Here is a 17654-nt window from a genome sequence, read left to right on the forward strand (position 1 = left end):
ATCCTATAACTCATATGACTATCCTCCTATCCTATAACTCCTATGACTATCCTAACTCATATGACTATCTTATAACTCCTATGACTATCCACCTATCCTATAACTCCTATGACTATCCACCTATCCTATAACTCCTATGACTATAACTATAAGGCCCTGCAACAGACTAGCGTCCTGTCCAGGGGGTGTATTTGTACATCACGCTGCCTCACGCTACAGAAACAGGACACAGGCTCCTGCTCTATGGGCCGCTCTGACTCCGACAAGACTTACCTATTTAATGATTAGAACCTGTTTCTTCTTTCTCTGTGGATAGTCTGCCATGATGGACCTGGTGGAGGTGTTTGCTGTGTCGTCTGAGGTGCCTCCTAGTTCTAGCGCCAACCCCTGGGACCTGCCAGGGGGAACATCCGCACCCCTCTCCACCACCCCCTCCCCCAGGCCCAGGCTGCTGCTGGGGCTGGTCACCTGCCTGGGGCTGGGGCAGCCTCCGACCCCTGGGACTCACTGGGTAAGAGCTGCTCCAAGCCTCTAAAGAGCTCTAACTCTTAACAGCCGGTCCCAATTCACTCCCTAACCCTTCAACCTTGGCCCTACCCCTTCCTCCGATCTGAAGGGTCTGGATCATAGACATGTATTGGTCTGGATATGTATACACAGTGTAGTTAGGACCAGGGGAAGGGACAGGACCAGTGGTAAGGGATAGGACCAGGGGGAAAGGATAGGACCAGGGGGAAGGGATAGGGTCAGGGGGAAGGGATAGGACCAGGGGGTAAGGGATAGGACCAGGGGGGAAAGGATAGGACCAGGGGAGGGAAGGGATAGGGTCAGGGGGAAGGGATAGGGCCAGGGGGAAGGGATAGGACCAGGGGGAAAGGATAGGACCAGGGGGAAGGGATAGGGCCAGGGGGAAGGGATAGGGCCAGGGGGAAGGGATAGGGCCAGGGGGAAGGGATAGGGCCAGGGGGAAGGGATAGGACCAGGGGGAAGGGATAGGGTCAGGGGGAAGGGATAGGGTCAGGGGGAAGGGATAGGACCAGGGGGAAGGGATAGGACCAGGGGGAAAGGATAGGACCAGGGGGAAGGGATAGGGCCAGGGGGAAGGGATAGGGCCAGGGGGAAGGGATAGGGCCAGGGGGAAGGGATAGGGCCAGGGAGAAGGGATAGGGTCAGGGGGAAGGGATAGAGTGAATTGGGACTGTATCCTCATTATACTGCACTTCCTGTCCTCAGTCAGCACTGACTCATTAATACAGTTACAGTCTACTGTCTGTCCTCAGTCAGCACTGACTCATTAATACAGTTACAGTCTACTGTCTGCCCTCAGTCAGCACTGACTCATTAATACAGTTACAGTCTACTGTCTGCCCTCAGTCAGCACTGACTCATTAATACAGTTACAGTCTACTGTCTGTCCTCAGTCAGCACTGACTCATTAATACAGTTACAGTCTACTGTCTGTCCTCAGTCAGCACTGACTCATTAATACAGTTACAATTCTACTGTCTGTCCTCAGTCAGCACTGACTCATTAATACAGTTACAATTCTACTGTCTGTCCTCAGTCAGCACTGACTCATTAATACAGTTACAGTCTACTGTCTGCCCTCAGTCAGCACTGACTCATTAATACAGTTACAGTCTACTGTCTGTCCTCAGTCAGCACTGACTCATTAATACAGTTACAGTCTACTGTCTGTCCTCAGTCAGCACTGACTCATTAATACAGTTACAGTCTACTGTCTGCCCTCAGTCAGCACTGACTCATTAATACAGTTACAGTCTACTTTATGTCCTCAGTCAGCACTGACTCATTAATACAGTTACAGTCTACTGTCTGCCCTCAGTCAGCACTGACTCATTAATACAGTTACAGTCTACTGTCTGCCCTCAGTCAGCACTGACTCATTAATACAGTTACATCTACTGTCTGCCCTCAGTCAGCACTGACTCATTAATACAGTTACAGTCTACTGTCTGTCCTCAGTCAGCACTGACTCATTAATACAGTTACAGTCTACTGTCTGTCCTCAGTCAGCACTGACTCATTAATACAGTTACAGTCTACTGTCTGCCCTCAGTCAGCACTGACTCATTAATACAGTTACAGTCTACTGTCTGTCCTCAGTCAGCACTGACTCATTAATACAGTTACAGTCTACTGTCTGTCCTCAGTCAGCACTGACTCATTAATACAGTTACAGACTACTGTATGCCCTCAGTCAGCACTGACTCATTAATACAGTTACAGTCTACTGTCTGCCCTCAGTCAGCACTGACTCATTAATACAGTTACAGTCTACTGTCTGCCCTCAGTCAGCACTGACTCATTAATACAGTTACAGACTACTGTATGCCCTCAGTCAGCACTGACTCATTAATACAGTTACAGTCTACTGTCTGTCCTCAGTCAGCACTGACTCATTAATACAGTTACAGTCTACTGTCTGCCCTCAGTCAGCACTGACTCATTAATACAGTTACAGTCTACTGTCTGTCCTCAGTCAGCACTGACTCATTAATACAGTTACAGTCTACTGTCTGTCCTCAGTCAGCACTGACTCATTAATACAGTTACAGTCTACTGTCTGCCCTCAGTCAGCACTGACTCATTAATACAGTTACAGTCTACTGTCTGTCCTCAGTCAGCACTGACTCATTAATACAGTTACAGTCTACTGTCTGCCCTCAGTCAGCACTGACTCATTAATACAGTTACAGTCTACTGTCTGCCCTCAGTCAGCACTGACTCATTAATACAGTTACAGTCTACTGTCTGCCCTCAGTCAGCACTGACTCATTAATACAGTTACAGTCTACTGTCTGCCCTCAGTCAGCACTGACTCATTAATACAGTTACAGTCTACTGTCTGTCCTCAGTCAGCACTGACTCATTAATACAGTTACAGTCTACTGTCTGTCCTCAGTCAGCACTGACTCATTAATACAGTTACAGACTACTGTATGCCCTCAGTCAGCACTGACTCATTAATACAGTTACAGTCTACTGTCTGCCCTCAGTCAGCACTGACTCATTAATACAGTTACAGTCTACTGTCTGCCCTCAGTCAGCACTGACTCATTAATACAGTTACAGTCTACTGTCTGTCCTCAGTCAGCACTGACTCATTAATACAGTTACAGTCTACTGTCTGTCCTCAGTCAGCACTGACTCATTAATACAGTTACAGTCTACTGTCTGTCCTCAGTCAGCACTGACTCATTAATACAGTTACAGTCTACTGTCTGTCCTCAGTCAGCACTGACCCATTAATACAGTTACAGTCTACTGTCTGCCCTCAGTCAGCACTGACTCATTAATACAGTTACAGTCTACTGTCTGCCCTCCAGCATTATCCCAGCATTATCTCTCTCTCGCTATCTCTCTGCTCACCACTCATACTGTACTGTCTGCCTTCCAGCATTATCTCTCTCTCTGCTCACCACTCATACTGTACTGTCTGCCTTCCAGCATTATCTCTCTCTCTGCTCACCACTCATACTGTACTGTCTGCCTTCCAGCATTATCTCTCTCTCTGCTCACCACTCATACTGTACTGTAGGCCAATAACATTATCTCTCTCTCTGCTCACCACTCATACTGTACTGTAGGCCAATAACATTATCTCTCTCTCTGCTCACCACTCATACTGTACTGTAGGCCAATAACATTATCTCTCTCTCTGCTCACCACTCATACTGTACTGTAGGCCAATAACATTATCTCTCTCTCTGCTCACCACTCATACTGTACTGTAGGCCAATAGCATTATCTCTCTCTCTGCTCACCACTCATACTGTACTGTAGGCCAATAACATTATCTCTCTCTCTGCTCACCACTCATACTGTACTGTAGGCCAATAACATTATCTCTCTCTCTGCTCACCACTCATACTGTACTGTAGGCCAATAACATTATATCTCTCTCTGCTCACCACTCATACTGTACTGTAGGCCAATAACATTATCTCTCTCTCTGCTCACCACTCATACTGTACTGTAGGCCAATAACATTATCTCTCTCTCTGCTCACCACTCATACTGTACTGTAGGCCAATAACATTATATCTCTCTCTGCTCACCACTCATACTGTACTGTAGGCCAATAACATTATCTCTCTCTCTGCTCACCACTCATACTGTACTGTAGGCCAATAACATTATCTCTCTCTCTGCTCACCACTCATACTGTACTGTAGGCCAATAACATTATATCTCTCTCTGCTCACCACTCATACTGTACTGTAGGCCAATAACATTATCTCTCTCTCTGCTCACCTCTCATACTGTACTGTCGGCCAATAACATTATCTCTCTCTCTGCTCACCACTCATACTGTACTGTAGGTCAATAACATTATCTCTCTCTCTGCTCACCACTCATACTGTACTGTAGGCCAATAACATTATCTCTCTCTCTGCTCACCACTCATACTGTACTGTAGGCCAATAACATTATCTCTCTCTCTGCTCACCACTCATACTGTACTGTAGGCCAATAACATTATCTCTCTCTCTGCTCACCACTCATACTGTACTGTAGGCCAATAACATTATCTCTCTCTCTGCTCACCACTCATACTGTACTGTAGGCCAATAACATTATCTCTCTCTTTGCTCACCACTCATACTGTACTGTAGGCCAATAACATTATATCTCTCTCTGCTCACCACTCATACTGTACTGTAGGCCAATAACATTATCTCTCTCTCTGCTCACCACTCATACGGTACTGTAGGCCAATAACATTATCTCTCTCTCTGCTCACCACTCATACTGTACTGTAGGCCAATAACATTATCTCTCTCTCTGCTCACCACTCATACGGTACTGTAGGCCAATAACATTATCTCTCTCTCTGCTCACCACTCATACGGTACTGTAGGCCAATAACATTATCTCTCTCTCTGCTCACCACTCATACTGTACTGTAGGCCAATAGCCCAAATCAATTGATTACATAATGTGTTCCAGGCTCTGGTAGTTATTCTCTTACCAATACACACCCTCATATAAAAGAAAACTGTGAAACAGTTTGCAAATAATAACAATGTTAATAAAGCTTTGTGTAACTCTAATGGAATGTTTATGATCTGCTTATAGACGTGTAATAATGTAAATCCTTACCCTGTCCTGTTACTGCAGTGGAGGCTCGCTCCACTCCCCCTGTGATAGAGTCTACCTGGATGGTTCCTCCCACCTCCAGTAGCTCCGCCCCTCTTTGGGAGCGTAGCCGGTCCCCTCCGGACCCCTGGGAGAACCCGGGGGTAGCAGACCCATTCTCTGTCCCAGCTGCTCTTCGAACTGGCAGCCCTACAGGTGACTGGCTATCTGTGGCTCCCTATGGCTAAACACGCACACACACACACAGAGACACACACAGAGACACACACACAGAGACACACACACAGAGACAAACACACAGAGACACACACACAGAGACACACACACAGAGACACACACACAGAGACACACACACAGAGACACACACACAGAGACACACACACAGAGACACACGCACAGAGACACACACAGAGACACACACACAGAGACACACACAGAGACACACACACAGAGACACACACACAGAGACACACACACAGAGACACACACAGAGACACACACACAGAGACACACACACAGAGACACACACACAGAGACACACACACAGAGACAAACACACAGAGACACACACACAGAGACACACACACAGAGACACACACACAGAGACACACACACAGAGACACACGCACAGAGACACACGCACAGAGACACACACACACAGAGACACACACACAGAGACACACGCACAGAGACACACACACAGAGACACACACACAGAGACACACACACAGAGACACAGAGACACACACAGAGACACACACACAGAGACACACACACAGAGACACACACACAGAGACACACACAGAGACACACACAGAGACACAGAGACACACACAGAGACACACACACAGAGACACACACACAGAGACACACACACAGAGACACACACACAGAGACACACACAGAGACACACACACAGAGACACACACAGAGACACACACACAGAGACACACACACAGAGACACACACACAGAGACACACGCACAGAGACACACGCACAGAGACACACGCACAGAGACACACAGAGACACACACACAGAGACACACACACAGAGACACACACACAGAGACACACACACAGACACACACACAGAGACACACACGAGACACACACACAGAGACACACACACAGAGACACACACACAGAGACACACACACAGAGACACACACAGAGACAAACACACAGAGACACACACACAGAGACACACACACAGAGACACACACAGAGACAAACACACAGAGACACACACACAGAGACACACACACAGAGACACACACACAGAGACACACACACAGAGACAAACACACAGAGACACACACACAGAGACACACGCACAGAGACAAACACACAGAGACACAGAGACACACACAGAGACACACACACAGAGACACACGCACAGAGACACACACACAGAGACACACGCACAGAGACAGAGACACAGAGACACAGAGACACACACAGAGACACACACACAGAGACACACACACAGAGACACACACACAGAGACACACGCACAGAGACAAACACACAGAGACACAGAGACACACACAGAGACACACACACAGAGACACACGCACAGAGACACACACACAGAGACACACGCACAGAGACAAACACACAGAGACACAGAGACACACACAGAGACACACGCACAGAGACAAACACACAGAGACACAGAGACACACAGAGACACACACACAGAGACACACACAGAGACACACGCACAGAGACAAACACACAGAGACACAGAGACACACACAGAGACACACACACAGAGACACACACACAGAGACACACGCACAGAGACAAACACACAGAGACACAGAGACACACACAGAGACACACACACAGAGACACACACACAGAGACACACGCACAGAGACAAACACACAGAGACACAGAGACACACACAGAGACACACACACAGAGACACACGCACAGAGACAAACACACAGAGACACAGAGACACACACACAGAGACACACACACAGAGACACACACACACACACACACACACAGACACACACACACAGAGACACACACACACACAGAGACACACACACGCACAGAGACACACACACACACACAGAGACACATACACACACACCTGCTACCTTTTGTTTAACACATTTCTATGTATCATGTAACAACATGTAACATACAGTGAGGGAGAAAAGTATTTGATCCCCTGCTGATTTTGTATGTTTGCCCACTGACAAAGAAATGATCAGTCTATAATTTTAATGGTAGGTTTATTTGAACAGTGAGAGACAGAATAACAACAACAAAATCCAGAAAAACGCATGTCAAAAATGTTATACATTGATTTGCATTTTAATGAGGGAAATAAGTATTTGACCCCCTCTCAATCAGAAAGATTTCTGGCACCCAGGTGTCTTTAATACAGGTAACGAGCTGAGATTAGGAGCACACTCTTAAAGGGAGTGCTCCTAATCTCAGTTTGTTACCTGTATAAAAGACACCTGTCCACAGAAGCAATCAATCAATCAGATTACAAACTCTCCACCATGGCCAAGACCAAAGAGCTCTCCAAGGATGTCAGGGACAAGATTGTAGACCTACACAAGGCTGGAATGGGCTACAAGACCATCGCCAAGCAGCTTGGTGAGAAGGTGACAACAGTTGGTGCGATTATTCGCAAATGGAAGAAACACAAAATAACTGTCAATCTCCCTCGGCCTGGGGCTCCATGCAAGATCTCACCACGTGGAGTTGCAATGATCATGAGAACAGTGAGGAAACAGCCCAGAACTACACGGGAGGATCTTGTCAATGATCTCAAGGCAGCTGGGACCATAGTCATCAAGAAAACAATTGGTAACACACTACACCGTGATGGACTGAAATCCGCAAGGTCCCCCTGCTCAAGAAAGCACATATACAGGCCCGTCTGAAGTTTGCCAATTAACATCTGAATGATTCAGAGGAGAACTGGGTGAAAGTGTTGTGGTCAGATGAGACCAAAATCGAGCTCTTTGGCATCAACTCAACTCGCCGTGTTTGGAGGAGGAGGAATGCTGCCTATGACACCAAGAACACCATCCCCACCGACAAACATGGAGGTGGAAACATTATGCTTTGGGGGTGTTTTTCTGCTAAGGGGACAGGACAACTTCACCGCATCAAAGGGATGATGGACGGGGCCATGTACCGTCAAATCTTGGGTGAGAACCTCCTTCCCTCAGCTAGGGCATTGAAAATGGGTCGTGGATGAGTATTCCAGCATGACAATGACCCAAAACACGGCCAAGGCAACAAAGGAGTGGCTCAAGAAGAAGCACATTAAGGTCCTGGAGTGGCCTAGCCAGTCTCCAGACCTTAATCCCATAGAAAATCTGTGGAGGGATCAGCCTCAAAACCTTAATGACTTGGAGAAGCTCTGCAAAGAGGAGTGGGACAAAATCCCTCCTGAGATGTGTGCAAACCTGGTGGCCAGCTACAAGAAATGTCTGACCTCTGTGATTGCCAACAAGGGTTTTGCCACCAAGTACTAAGTCATGTTTTGCAGAGGGATCAATACTTATTTCCCTCATTAAAATGCAAATCAATTTATAATATTTTTGACATGCGTTTTTTCTGGATTTTTTTGTTGTTATTCTGTCTCTCACTGTTCAAATAAACCTACCATTAAAATTATAGACTGATTATGTCTTTGTCAGTGGGCAAACGTACAAAATCAGCAGGGGATCAAATACTTTTTCCCCTCACTGTATGTACGGGTAGAAGCATACATTTCTAAACATATTTGAACATTTAAACATATATATGTACTCTCCATTAGATGGTGACCTGTTTGACGAGGCGATGGACGGAGGTCATTTCAGCCTGAACAGTCGTGGTGAGGGTGAGGGCAGCCCGGAGCTGTTTGATCTGTCTCGTTTAGGGGACAGTCTGGGGGTCCCCAGCCCTCGGACCTGCCGGACCCCTGAATCCTTCCTGGGGCCCACAGGGGCCTCCCTGGTCAATCTGGACAGCCTGATACCAGCCAACCCCCCAGCCAAAACCAAGAACCCCTTCCTCTCAGGTGAACACAGCCAACCATACCATGTACCCCATCCAATTTACAAGTAAAGTGCTACTCAGTCACTTACTCAGATCTGGGGCAATTGCAGCTTGAAGTTTGCTGTTTTGGGACTATTCCATTGATCCTATCGTAGCTTACTGGGCAAACTTAATAATCAAGTGCAGGTAAAGTATTGAAACATTTAATGTGTAATGGTTAAAAGTGCTTCTACTGACTTTCTCTATCTCTCTCTCTCTCTCTCTCTTCCCCTATCTCCTCCCCCCCTCCAGGTCTGAGTGCTCCATCTCCCCTCAACCCGTTCCAGAGTGAACAGCCTCGTCTCACTCTGAATCAGATGCGTCCCAGCTCCACGTCCCCCGTCCCCCCCTCCGGTCCTCCCTCCCTGCCCTACAGTGCTTCTCTGCCCCTGCCCTCCAGCCACCAGCCGGCCAGCCTTCCCTCTTCCCTCACCCAGCCCACCCAGGGAGCCCTGGACATACCTGGGCTGCCACAGCCCCTGCTACCCCTCTCCTCCGTCTCGTCTCTGGGAGACCAGCACAGTCAGAACCCCTTCCTATGATGCCTGTCTAGCTGAACTGGACAGAACCCCGTAACAGGGAAGATGGACCAACACCAATGTCTGCCATGCGCAGTAGATCACCTGCTTGGGTGTCCACGAGCGGTGACGATTCAACGCTTGGGAATCGTCGAGAAATTAATAGGAAAATGACGGCGGATGTTTTGCGGTCAGATTTGATAGGACCGCCACCCGCTGCGCACGGCCGACATGCATGTTGGTCTGTCTGCCTTCTAACTCTGCTGGATGTAAAAGAGGGGATAGACAGAACTCTTATCAGGTTATATTCTGTCAATCTAACCTCAAGACTCAACAACTGGAATTCAGACTGAACTCAAATCCCTTCAGTTGTTATTTTGTTGTTGTTTTTCTACGGGCTTTATAGGACTGTAACCCTTAGACTGCTGCCTCTGCTAGGATCTGCTCTACGCTTTCACCACAACCTGTCTTGATGTTCCTCTCTGCTGAAGGGAGGGATGGAGGAGGAAGGAGAGGTAGAAAGAGAGAGAACAGAACTTGTTTAGGTCTATAGTAACCTGATCCTAACTCATGACAGATACTGTACATACAGGCCTATGTTCAAGCTCATCCTTCGCTATAGTAAGCGCAGTGGGTGAAGACATATTGATGCTAAAGTACTTAGCAATACTTTACAGAGTGAGTATGTAAGCACTAACCTATTCTCAGATCTGTTCGTGCCCTCTTTCCAACTATGGTCATTGGCTATACAACACAAACAGATCTGGGACCAGGTTAGTTAACTGCTTTTCCAACTGCTTCCTATCTAGTCACATGCCCCGCCCACTCTGCTGCATACTTTAGTTTGATTGGCTCCTCACTGTTACTCCTGATCCAGCACTGAACTGATTGTACACCAGATATGCCTGCTTATCTCTCCGACCGACGGACCACAATGCACTGGGACAGGACGCCCACTGTTCCGCCGCACTGCTCTATGCTGATTGGTTGGTCCGCTCTCTGGATTGCTTTCATTGGTCGGCTCTTTCTCTCCTATTATGTCTCCCATGATGCCCTAGGGGATAACTCGGACAAGTCTTTTCAGGAGGATGTAACGTTACAGAACGCTCAGATAGAAATGTATCATATAGAACAGATATGATTGTCTGCCAGATAGAATAGGGGAAGTGTGTCGGCTCTATTCAATCTATTTCTATCTGCAAACGTTCAGTATGTTTCCCAGCACAGACTGCAACTCTTGCTTTCTGAGAATGGACAGAGAACATGCCACACCGGTGATGAGACGCCAGACAACCCACATCCATATAATGACCACTCAGTTTTAAGTTTCCTTTTTGTTGCATTAGGCCTAGTAAGACCCACTCAGAGCGAGTTATTGTGTAATGGTGGTTTTCTGTTGGAATGGAACAGTGTTGATGGTGAGAAAGATTCTAATGTAGTTTGATTGCATTATAGTGGACTGGAGTGGGATTCCTTTGGGGGATAACTGAATGAAATCTGCTTTTCAAGGGACCGGAATAACTGCAGGATTCACTACAGGGGTAAATCCTAACGCTCTCGCTTCAAGTTGAATTTTGCATTGATGTCAATGGGAGAAGTGGAAATTCAATTGCAGTGGAAGTTAGAATTCGACCCTATGAGCAAGGCAACATATTAGAAGAATGTTGAATTGAAATCATTATTTTTTTTCCTTCTCATTGCTTGTGAAACACTGATTGTCATCATCAAATATAAGGGTATAATTAACTAATAACAACACCTTGGATTGGCATTCATTCATCTTTTATAGCTTGTATTTCATGATCAATATTATATTTCTTGACTTGTTGCTTTGATACCATTCAACCGGTTTACATCTGTTAATACATGACTGTGCATATATAGGCCTAGCCCTAGATTGTAATATCAAACATTTTATTATGTAATGTTTCTACATATTGAATGCTTAGAAAAACACAATCTTTGAAGGGTTGACTTTTGTACACCATGTTTGTCTGCCCCCTGGAGGCCAAACATCTGTATAACAGTTACTGTATTTCCACTGTCATCCATCATTTCCCCATATCAATGAATCCAGCATAGTAAGGCTACATCGAGGACACTACTCCAGTATAGTTAGGCTACATCGAGGACACTACTCCAGTATAGTTAGTCTACATCGAGGACACTACTCCAGTATAGTTAGTCTACATCGAGGACACTACTCCAGTATAGTTAGTCTACATCGAGGACACTACTCCAGTATAGTTAGGCTACAACGAGGACACTACTCCAGTATAGTAAGCCTACATCGAGGACACTACTCCAGTATATAGTTAGGCTACATCGAGGACACTACTCCAGCATAGTAAGTCTACATCGAGGACACTACTCCAGTATAGTTAGGCTACATCGAGGACACTACTCCAGTATAGTAAGGCTACATCGAGGACACTACTCCAGTATAGTTAGGCTACATCGAGGACACTACTCCAGTATAGTAAGGCTACATCGAGGACACTACTCCAGTATAGTTAGTCTACATCGAGGACACTACTCCAGTATAGTAAGGCTACATCGAGGACACTACTCCAGTATAGTAAGGCTACATCGAGGACACTACTCCAGTATAGTAAGGCTACATCGAGGACACTACTCCAGTATAGTAAGGCTACATCGAGGACACTACTCCAGTATAGTTAGTCTACATCGAGGACACTACTCCAGTATAGTTAGGCTACATCGAGGACACTACTCCAGTATAGTTAGGCTACATCGAGGACACTACTCCAGTATAGTTAGGCTACATCGAGGACACTACTCCAGTATAGTAAGGCTACATCGAGGACACTACTCCAGTATAGTTAGTCTACATCGAGGACACTACTCCAGTATAGTTAGGCTACATCGAGGACACTACTCCAGTATAGTTAGGCTACATCGAGGACACTACTCCAGTATAGTTAGGCTACATCGAGGACACTACTCCAGTATAGTTAGTCTACATCGAGGACACTACTCCAGTATAGTTAGGCTACATCGAGGACACTACTCCAGTATAGTTAGTCTACATCGAGGACACTACTCCAGTATAGGCTACATCGAGGACACTACTCCAGTATAGTAAGGCTACATCGAGGACACTACTCCAGTATAGTTAGTCTACATCGAGGACACTACTCCAGTATAGTTAGGCTACATCGAGGACACTACTCCAGTATAGTTAGTCTACATCGAGGACACTACTCCAGTATAGTTAGTCTACATCGAGGACACTACTCCAGTATAGTTAGGCTACATCGAGGACACTACTCCAGTATAGTTAGGCTACATCGAGGACACTACTCCAGTATAGTTAGGCTACATCGAGGACACTACTCCAGTATAGTTAGGCTACATCGAGGACACTACTCCAGTATAGTTAGGCTACATCGAGGACACTACTCCCAGTATAGTTAGGCTACATCGAGGACACTACTCCAGTATAGTTAGGCTACATCGAGGACACTACTCCAGTATAGTTAGGCTACATCGAGGACACTACTCCAGTATAGTAAGGCTACATCGAGGACACTACTCCAGTATAGTTAGTCTACATCGAGGACACTACTCCAGTATAGTTAGGCTACATCGAGGACACTACTCCAGTATAGTAAGGCTACATCGAGGACACTACTCCAGTATAGTTAGTCTACATCGAGGACACTACTCCAGTATAGTTAGTCTACATCGAGGACACTACTCCAGTATAGTTAGGCTACATCGAGGACACTACTCCAGTATAGTTAGGCTACATCGAGGACACTACTCCAGTATAGTTAGTCTACATCGAGGACACTACTCCAGTATAGTTAGGCTACATCGAGGACACTACTCCAGTATAGTTAGGCTACATCGAGGACACTACTCCAGTATAGTTAGGCTACATCGAGGACACTACTCCAGTATAGTTAGGCTACATCGAGGACACTACTCCAGTATAGTAAGGCTACATCGAGGACACTACTCCAGTATAGTTAGGCTACATCGAGGACACTACTCCAGTATAGTTAGTCTACATCGAGGACACTACTCCAGTATAGTTAGGCTACATCGAGGACACTACTCCAGTATAGTAAGGCTACATCGAGGACACTACTCCAGTATAGTTAGTCTACATCGAGGACACTACTCCAGTATAGTTAGGCTACATCGAGGACACTACTCCAGTATAGTAAGGCTACATCGAGGACACTACTCCAGTATAGTTAGTCTACATCGAGGACACTACTCCAGTATAGTTAGTCTACATCGAGGACACTACTCCAGTATAGTTAGGCTACATCGAGGACACTACTCCAGTATAGTTAGTCTACATCGAGGACACTACTCCAGTATAGTTAGTCTACATCGAGGACACTACTCCAGTATAGTTAGTCTACATCGAGGACACTACTCCAGTATAGTTAGGCTACATCGAGGACACTACTCCAGTATAGTTAGGCTACATCGAGGACACTACTCCAGTATAGTTAGGCTACATCGAGGACACTACTCCAGTATAGTAAGGCTACATCGAGGACACTACTCCAGTATAGTTAGTCTACATCGAGGACACTACTCCAGTATAGTTAGGCTACATCGAGGACACTACTCCAGTATAGTAAGGCTACATCGAGGACACTACTCCAGTATAGTTAGTCTACATCGAGGACACTACTCCAGTATAGTTAGGCTACATCGAGGACACTACTCCAGTATAGTTAGGCTACATCGAGGACACTACTCCAGTATAGTTAGGCTACATCGAGGACACTACTCCAGTATAGTTAGGCTACATCGAGGACACTACTCCAGTATAGTTAGGCTACATCGAGGACACTACTCCAGTATAGTTAGTCTACATCGAGGACACTACTCCAGTATAGTTAGGCTACATCGAGGACACTACTCCAGTATAGTTAGGCTACATCGAGGACACTACTCCAGTATAGTTAGGCTACATCGAGGACACTACTCCAGTATAGTTAGGCTACATCGAGGACACTACTCCAGTATAGTTAGGCTACATCGAGGACACTACTCCAGTATAGTTAGGCTACATCGAGGACACTACTCCAGTATAGTTAGGCTACATCGAGGGACACTACTCCAGTATAGTTAGGCTACATCGAGGACACTACTCCAGTATAGTTAGGCTACATCGAGGACACTACTCCAGTATAGTTAGGCTACATCGAGGACACTACTCCAGTATAGTTAGGCTACATCGAGGACACTACTCCACACATGATTATGCATTTCCCCGTTTGGAAATTCTTGAACCAAATGATATAACAGTGTTCTCCCTCAGCCTTTGAAAAACAACTCCTGGTAGATACAGTATCTATACAGAGTGTTGGCAATAAATACAGGGATGATGTTCCAGCTGTAAGAGCATTAATATCCCGCCTCCTCAAGAAGACGTGATGCCATGTGAATGACGGCATCATTCTTGGTGTGAAAACTGGGGGGGGGACGAGCTCCGACTGAGAAAATCGTTTTGAACGGTCATCCAACTTAGAATTCCAACTCGGGAACTTGGGCCTCTTTCTAGTGCTCCGACCTGAAGATCACTGACGTCATGATATGACCTCGTATTTTTCCCAGTTGTCTTGAAAGCACCAGTAATGAGGAACTGCTTCCTGAAAGGAAGATGCTTCTATGACATCAGTCAGTCAGTCAGTCAGTCAGTTAGGGGTGGAGTCCAGCCAGGCCAACACCTCCTGGAGCCCCTGGCCGGATCGAGCGCTCAGTTCCAGGGTTGTGATTGGCTGGGTGGCAGAGGCGATGATGTCATCCATCCTGAACAGTGACATCATCTCTACGAGACTCATGGTACAAGGGAGGTCCCTGGAGGAAGGGCGGGTGGAGAAAGGGTTAGACATTTGCAAAGCGAGGGAGAGGCACTGTTGATCACTTATGCAAAGGAGGTGAATAAAGCTAATCTCTACTAGACTCATGGTACAATAGAGATCCTGAGAAGAAGGGTGGAGAATCAGTCAGGAACGTTGCAGGGAGGGAGAGAAACTGTCTGTTTGGGAAAAAAGCATTTAAAGTGGGAGTATAATGGGAGGAATTAGATACGTCTGTTTCGTAGCCAGGGGTCTGTCTAGTAAGGTGCAATGTTGCAAAACATTCAGATAGAACTGTATTGTGCTGAATAAACCTGATTGTCTGTCATGTAGAAAATAGGGGATCATGTCACATCTATTCATTACATTTCTATCTGGAACTTTCTGAATGTTTCACCTATAAAATACACTGATCTTGTCCAGAGAATGTGTAGTGTCTGTGTTACTACAAGACCTCTTGTTGAAGATAACCAGGACAGAGGCTGTGTGGAGTGGTTCAGCAGAGAGGACAGACAGGAGCTGGATACAGGAGGACGAGATCTGGGTGGTGTTGGCAGAGTCCACCATGAACTATATAGAGGACAAACAACAATTATTTTATTTTAAATCATTCATGCCTGCAGTCGACAAGCCTGAAATTATGCAGAATGCACAGATGATCTCCCAGTTCAGTGGGCTGATGGTCTACCATGTATTGCAGTGATATTAGCGTATTCAAACCTCTGGTTGATCTCTATTTCTGATCAGAGGAGCTTTGCTTATTAATCATATAGAAATATTTACTATTTTTGCATTAAACTTCACAATCAATGTATTATGTGTACAAAGTATTATTGAGATCATTCCAAGCACTTACAATGAATTATTCCCAAATTGAGAGAAATGTCTTCCTATATAGGAGTCATGAGGTGGTTCTCATGCTACTGCTATCTTGGACCAGGGCTCTCTTGCTGAAGAGATTTGATCTCAATTGGACAAACCTGAATCCATAAAAGGTTTAATTTATAAAATGTCTATGGACAATAACAGAGGAGCATTCGGTGTAGGTAGTATCTGGACCAGATTGCCCCCCTGTCATCATCTTCTTCTTTAGAGTAGATATATTAACTCGACTTATACACTGTATGGATGTGGTTCTGGACTCACGATGACAGAGGAGCAGTCCGTATAGTAGCTGGGCCAGATAGGTCCCATACAGCCTCCCAGCTCTCTCACGGTCACCCTCTTCCTCTTCAGAGTCAGGTCTGTCAGGTTGGTGCCCACCTGTAATAGATGGAGACATAATAGTAGTCTAGAATATTCATTTTCTGTTTTAAGACACCCTCAAATGGTGACTGACGCAACAATCACTGTGGTGAGTACTGAATGGACTCACCGTAGGTAGAGTAACAGGGGGTTCCCCTAAATCAGTTGTCCCGTCTCTCAAATTGAGCTGTGAATCGTCTGTTAAGGGTGATTAAATAGACACTGTGACGTTAGCGGTTGTAATTTATGAGACAGGATGGCATGGAAATGTCCTCTGAAGATACATGATGGAGTGAGACATGGGCTGCGTCTTCTCAATAGTCAACAGTGGCCCCCTCTTCCGGTCTCCTCTCCTTCATTTGCACTGATATTAAAACACAGGATAGGTGAGAAGAAGAATATGGTGGATGTGTATTGGAACACTGTCATCAGATTCCAAGCAGATGAAGGAGAGGAAGAAGAGGATACGAGGAAAGGATGCCAGCATTATTGAGATGCAGCCATGGTCATAATTGCTAACGTTAACTAGCTAGCTTATTATCTTGCTTGCTTGCTACATCAATCTCAATGCTGGCTAGTTTGAAAGGATATTCTGTAAACGTTTCAAGAGCAGCGTCTTTCCAACACCGGTCGCACCGAGCAGCAAACACATTTCGTAAAATCCAACAAAGACTTCATCCGTATCAAACTTGTCGAGACTAGTTAGCTAGCAAGCCTCTCCAGCTTCCTTTGACACCATGGCGACGCTCATATGATCAACTATGATTGCACAAATAAGAAGTCAATCATTACAAATCCAGTTTCTCATTAGTCGTTTCATTGCTGACTGACCCGGAACCAAAAACATTTATC

General features: G+C 45.8%; 2 protein-coding genes across 2 annotated transcripts in view; one reads left to right on the forward strand and one right to left on the reverse strand.

Moving 5' to 3' along the window:
* The window catches only part of LOC121551488 (epsin-3), a 34113-nt gene extending 22645 nt beyond the window's left edge, over nucleotides 1-11468 (forward strand). Inside the window, exons 9-13 of the mRNA XM_045210710.1 lie at nucleotides 317-511; nucleotides 5104-5107; nucleotides 5146-5319; nucleotides 8928-9170; nucleotides 9440-11468. Coding sequence (XP_045066645.1) covers nucleotides 317-511; nucleotides 5104-5107; nucleotides 5146-5319; nucleotides 8928-9170; nucleotides 9440-9729 — 906 coding nt within the window. The 3' untranslated portion in view covers nucleotides 9730-11468. The remainder of the gene's footprint in view (nucleotides 1-316; nucleotides 512-5103; nucleotides 5108-5145; nucleotides 5320-8927; nucleotides 9171-9439) is intronic.
* A 3458-nt stretch (nucleotides 11469-14926) lies between these two features.
* On the reverse strand, nucleotides 14927-17589 carry LOC121551491 (ADP-ribosylation factor-like protein 16). The gene is made up of 5 exons (XM_041864184.2): nucleotides 17394-17589; nucleotides 16933-16991; nucleotides 16704-16820; nucleotides 16012-16127; nucleotides 14927-15555 (listed from the first exon to the last, which is right to left on the reverse strand). Exons 1-5 carry the CDS (start codon nucleotides 17452-17454, stop codon nucleotides 15393-15395), a joined length of 516 nt encoding a protein of 171 aa, XP_041720118.1. The 5' UTR covers nucleotides 17455-17589; the 3' UTR covers nucleotides 14927-15392.
* Nucleotides 17590-17654: the final 65 nt, after the last annotated feature.

Source organism: Coregonus clupeaformis, chromosome 35 (assembly GCF_020615455.1).
Source record: "Coregonus clupeaformis isolate EN_2021a chromosome 35, ASM2061545v1, whole genome shotgun sequence".
Classification (NCBI taxonomy): Eukaryota; Metazoa; Chordata; class Actinopteri; order Salmoniformes; family Salmonidae; genus Coregonus; species Coregonus clupeaformis.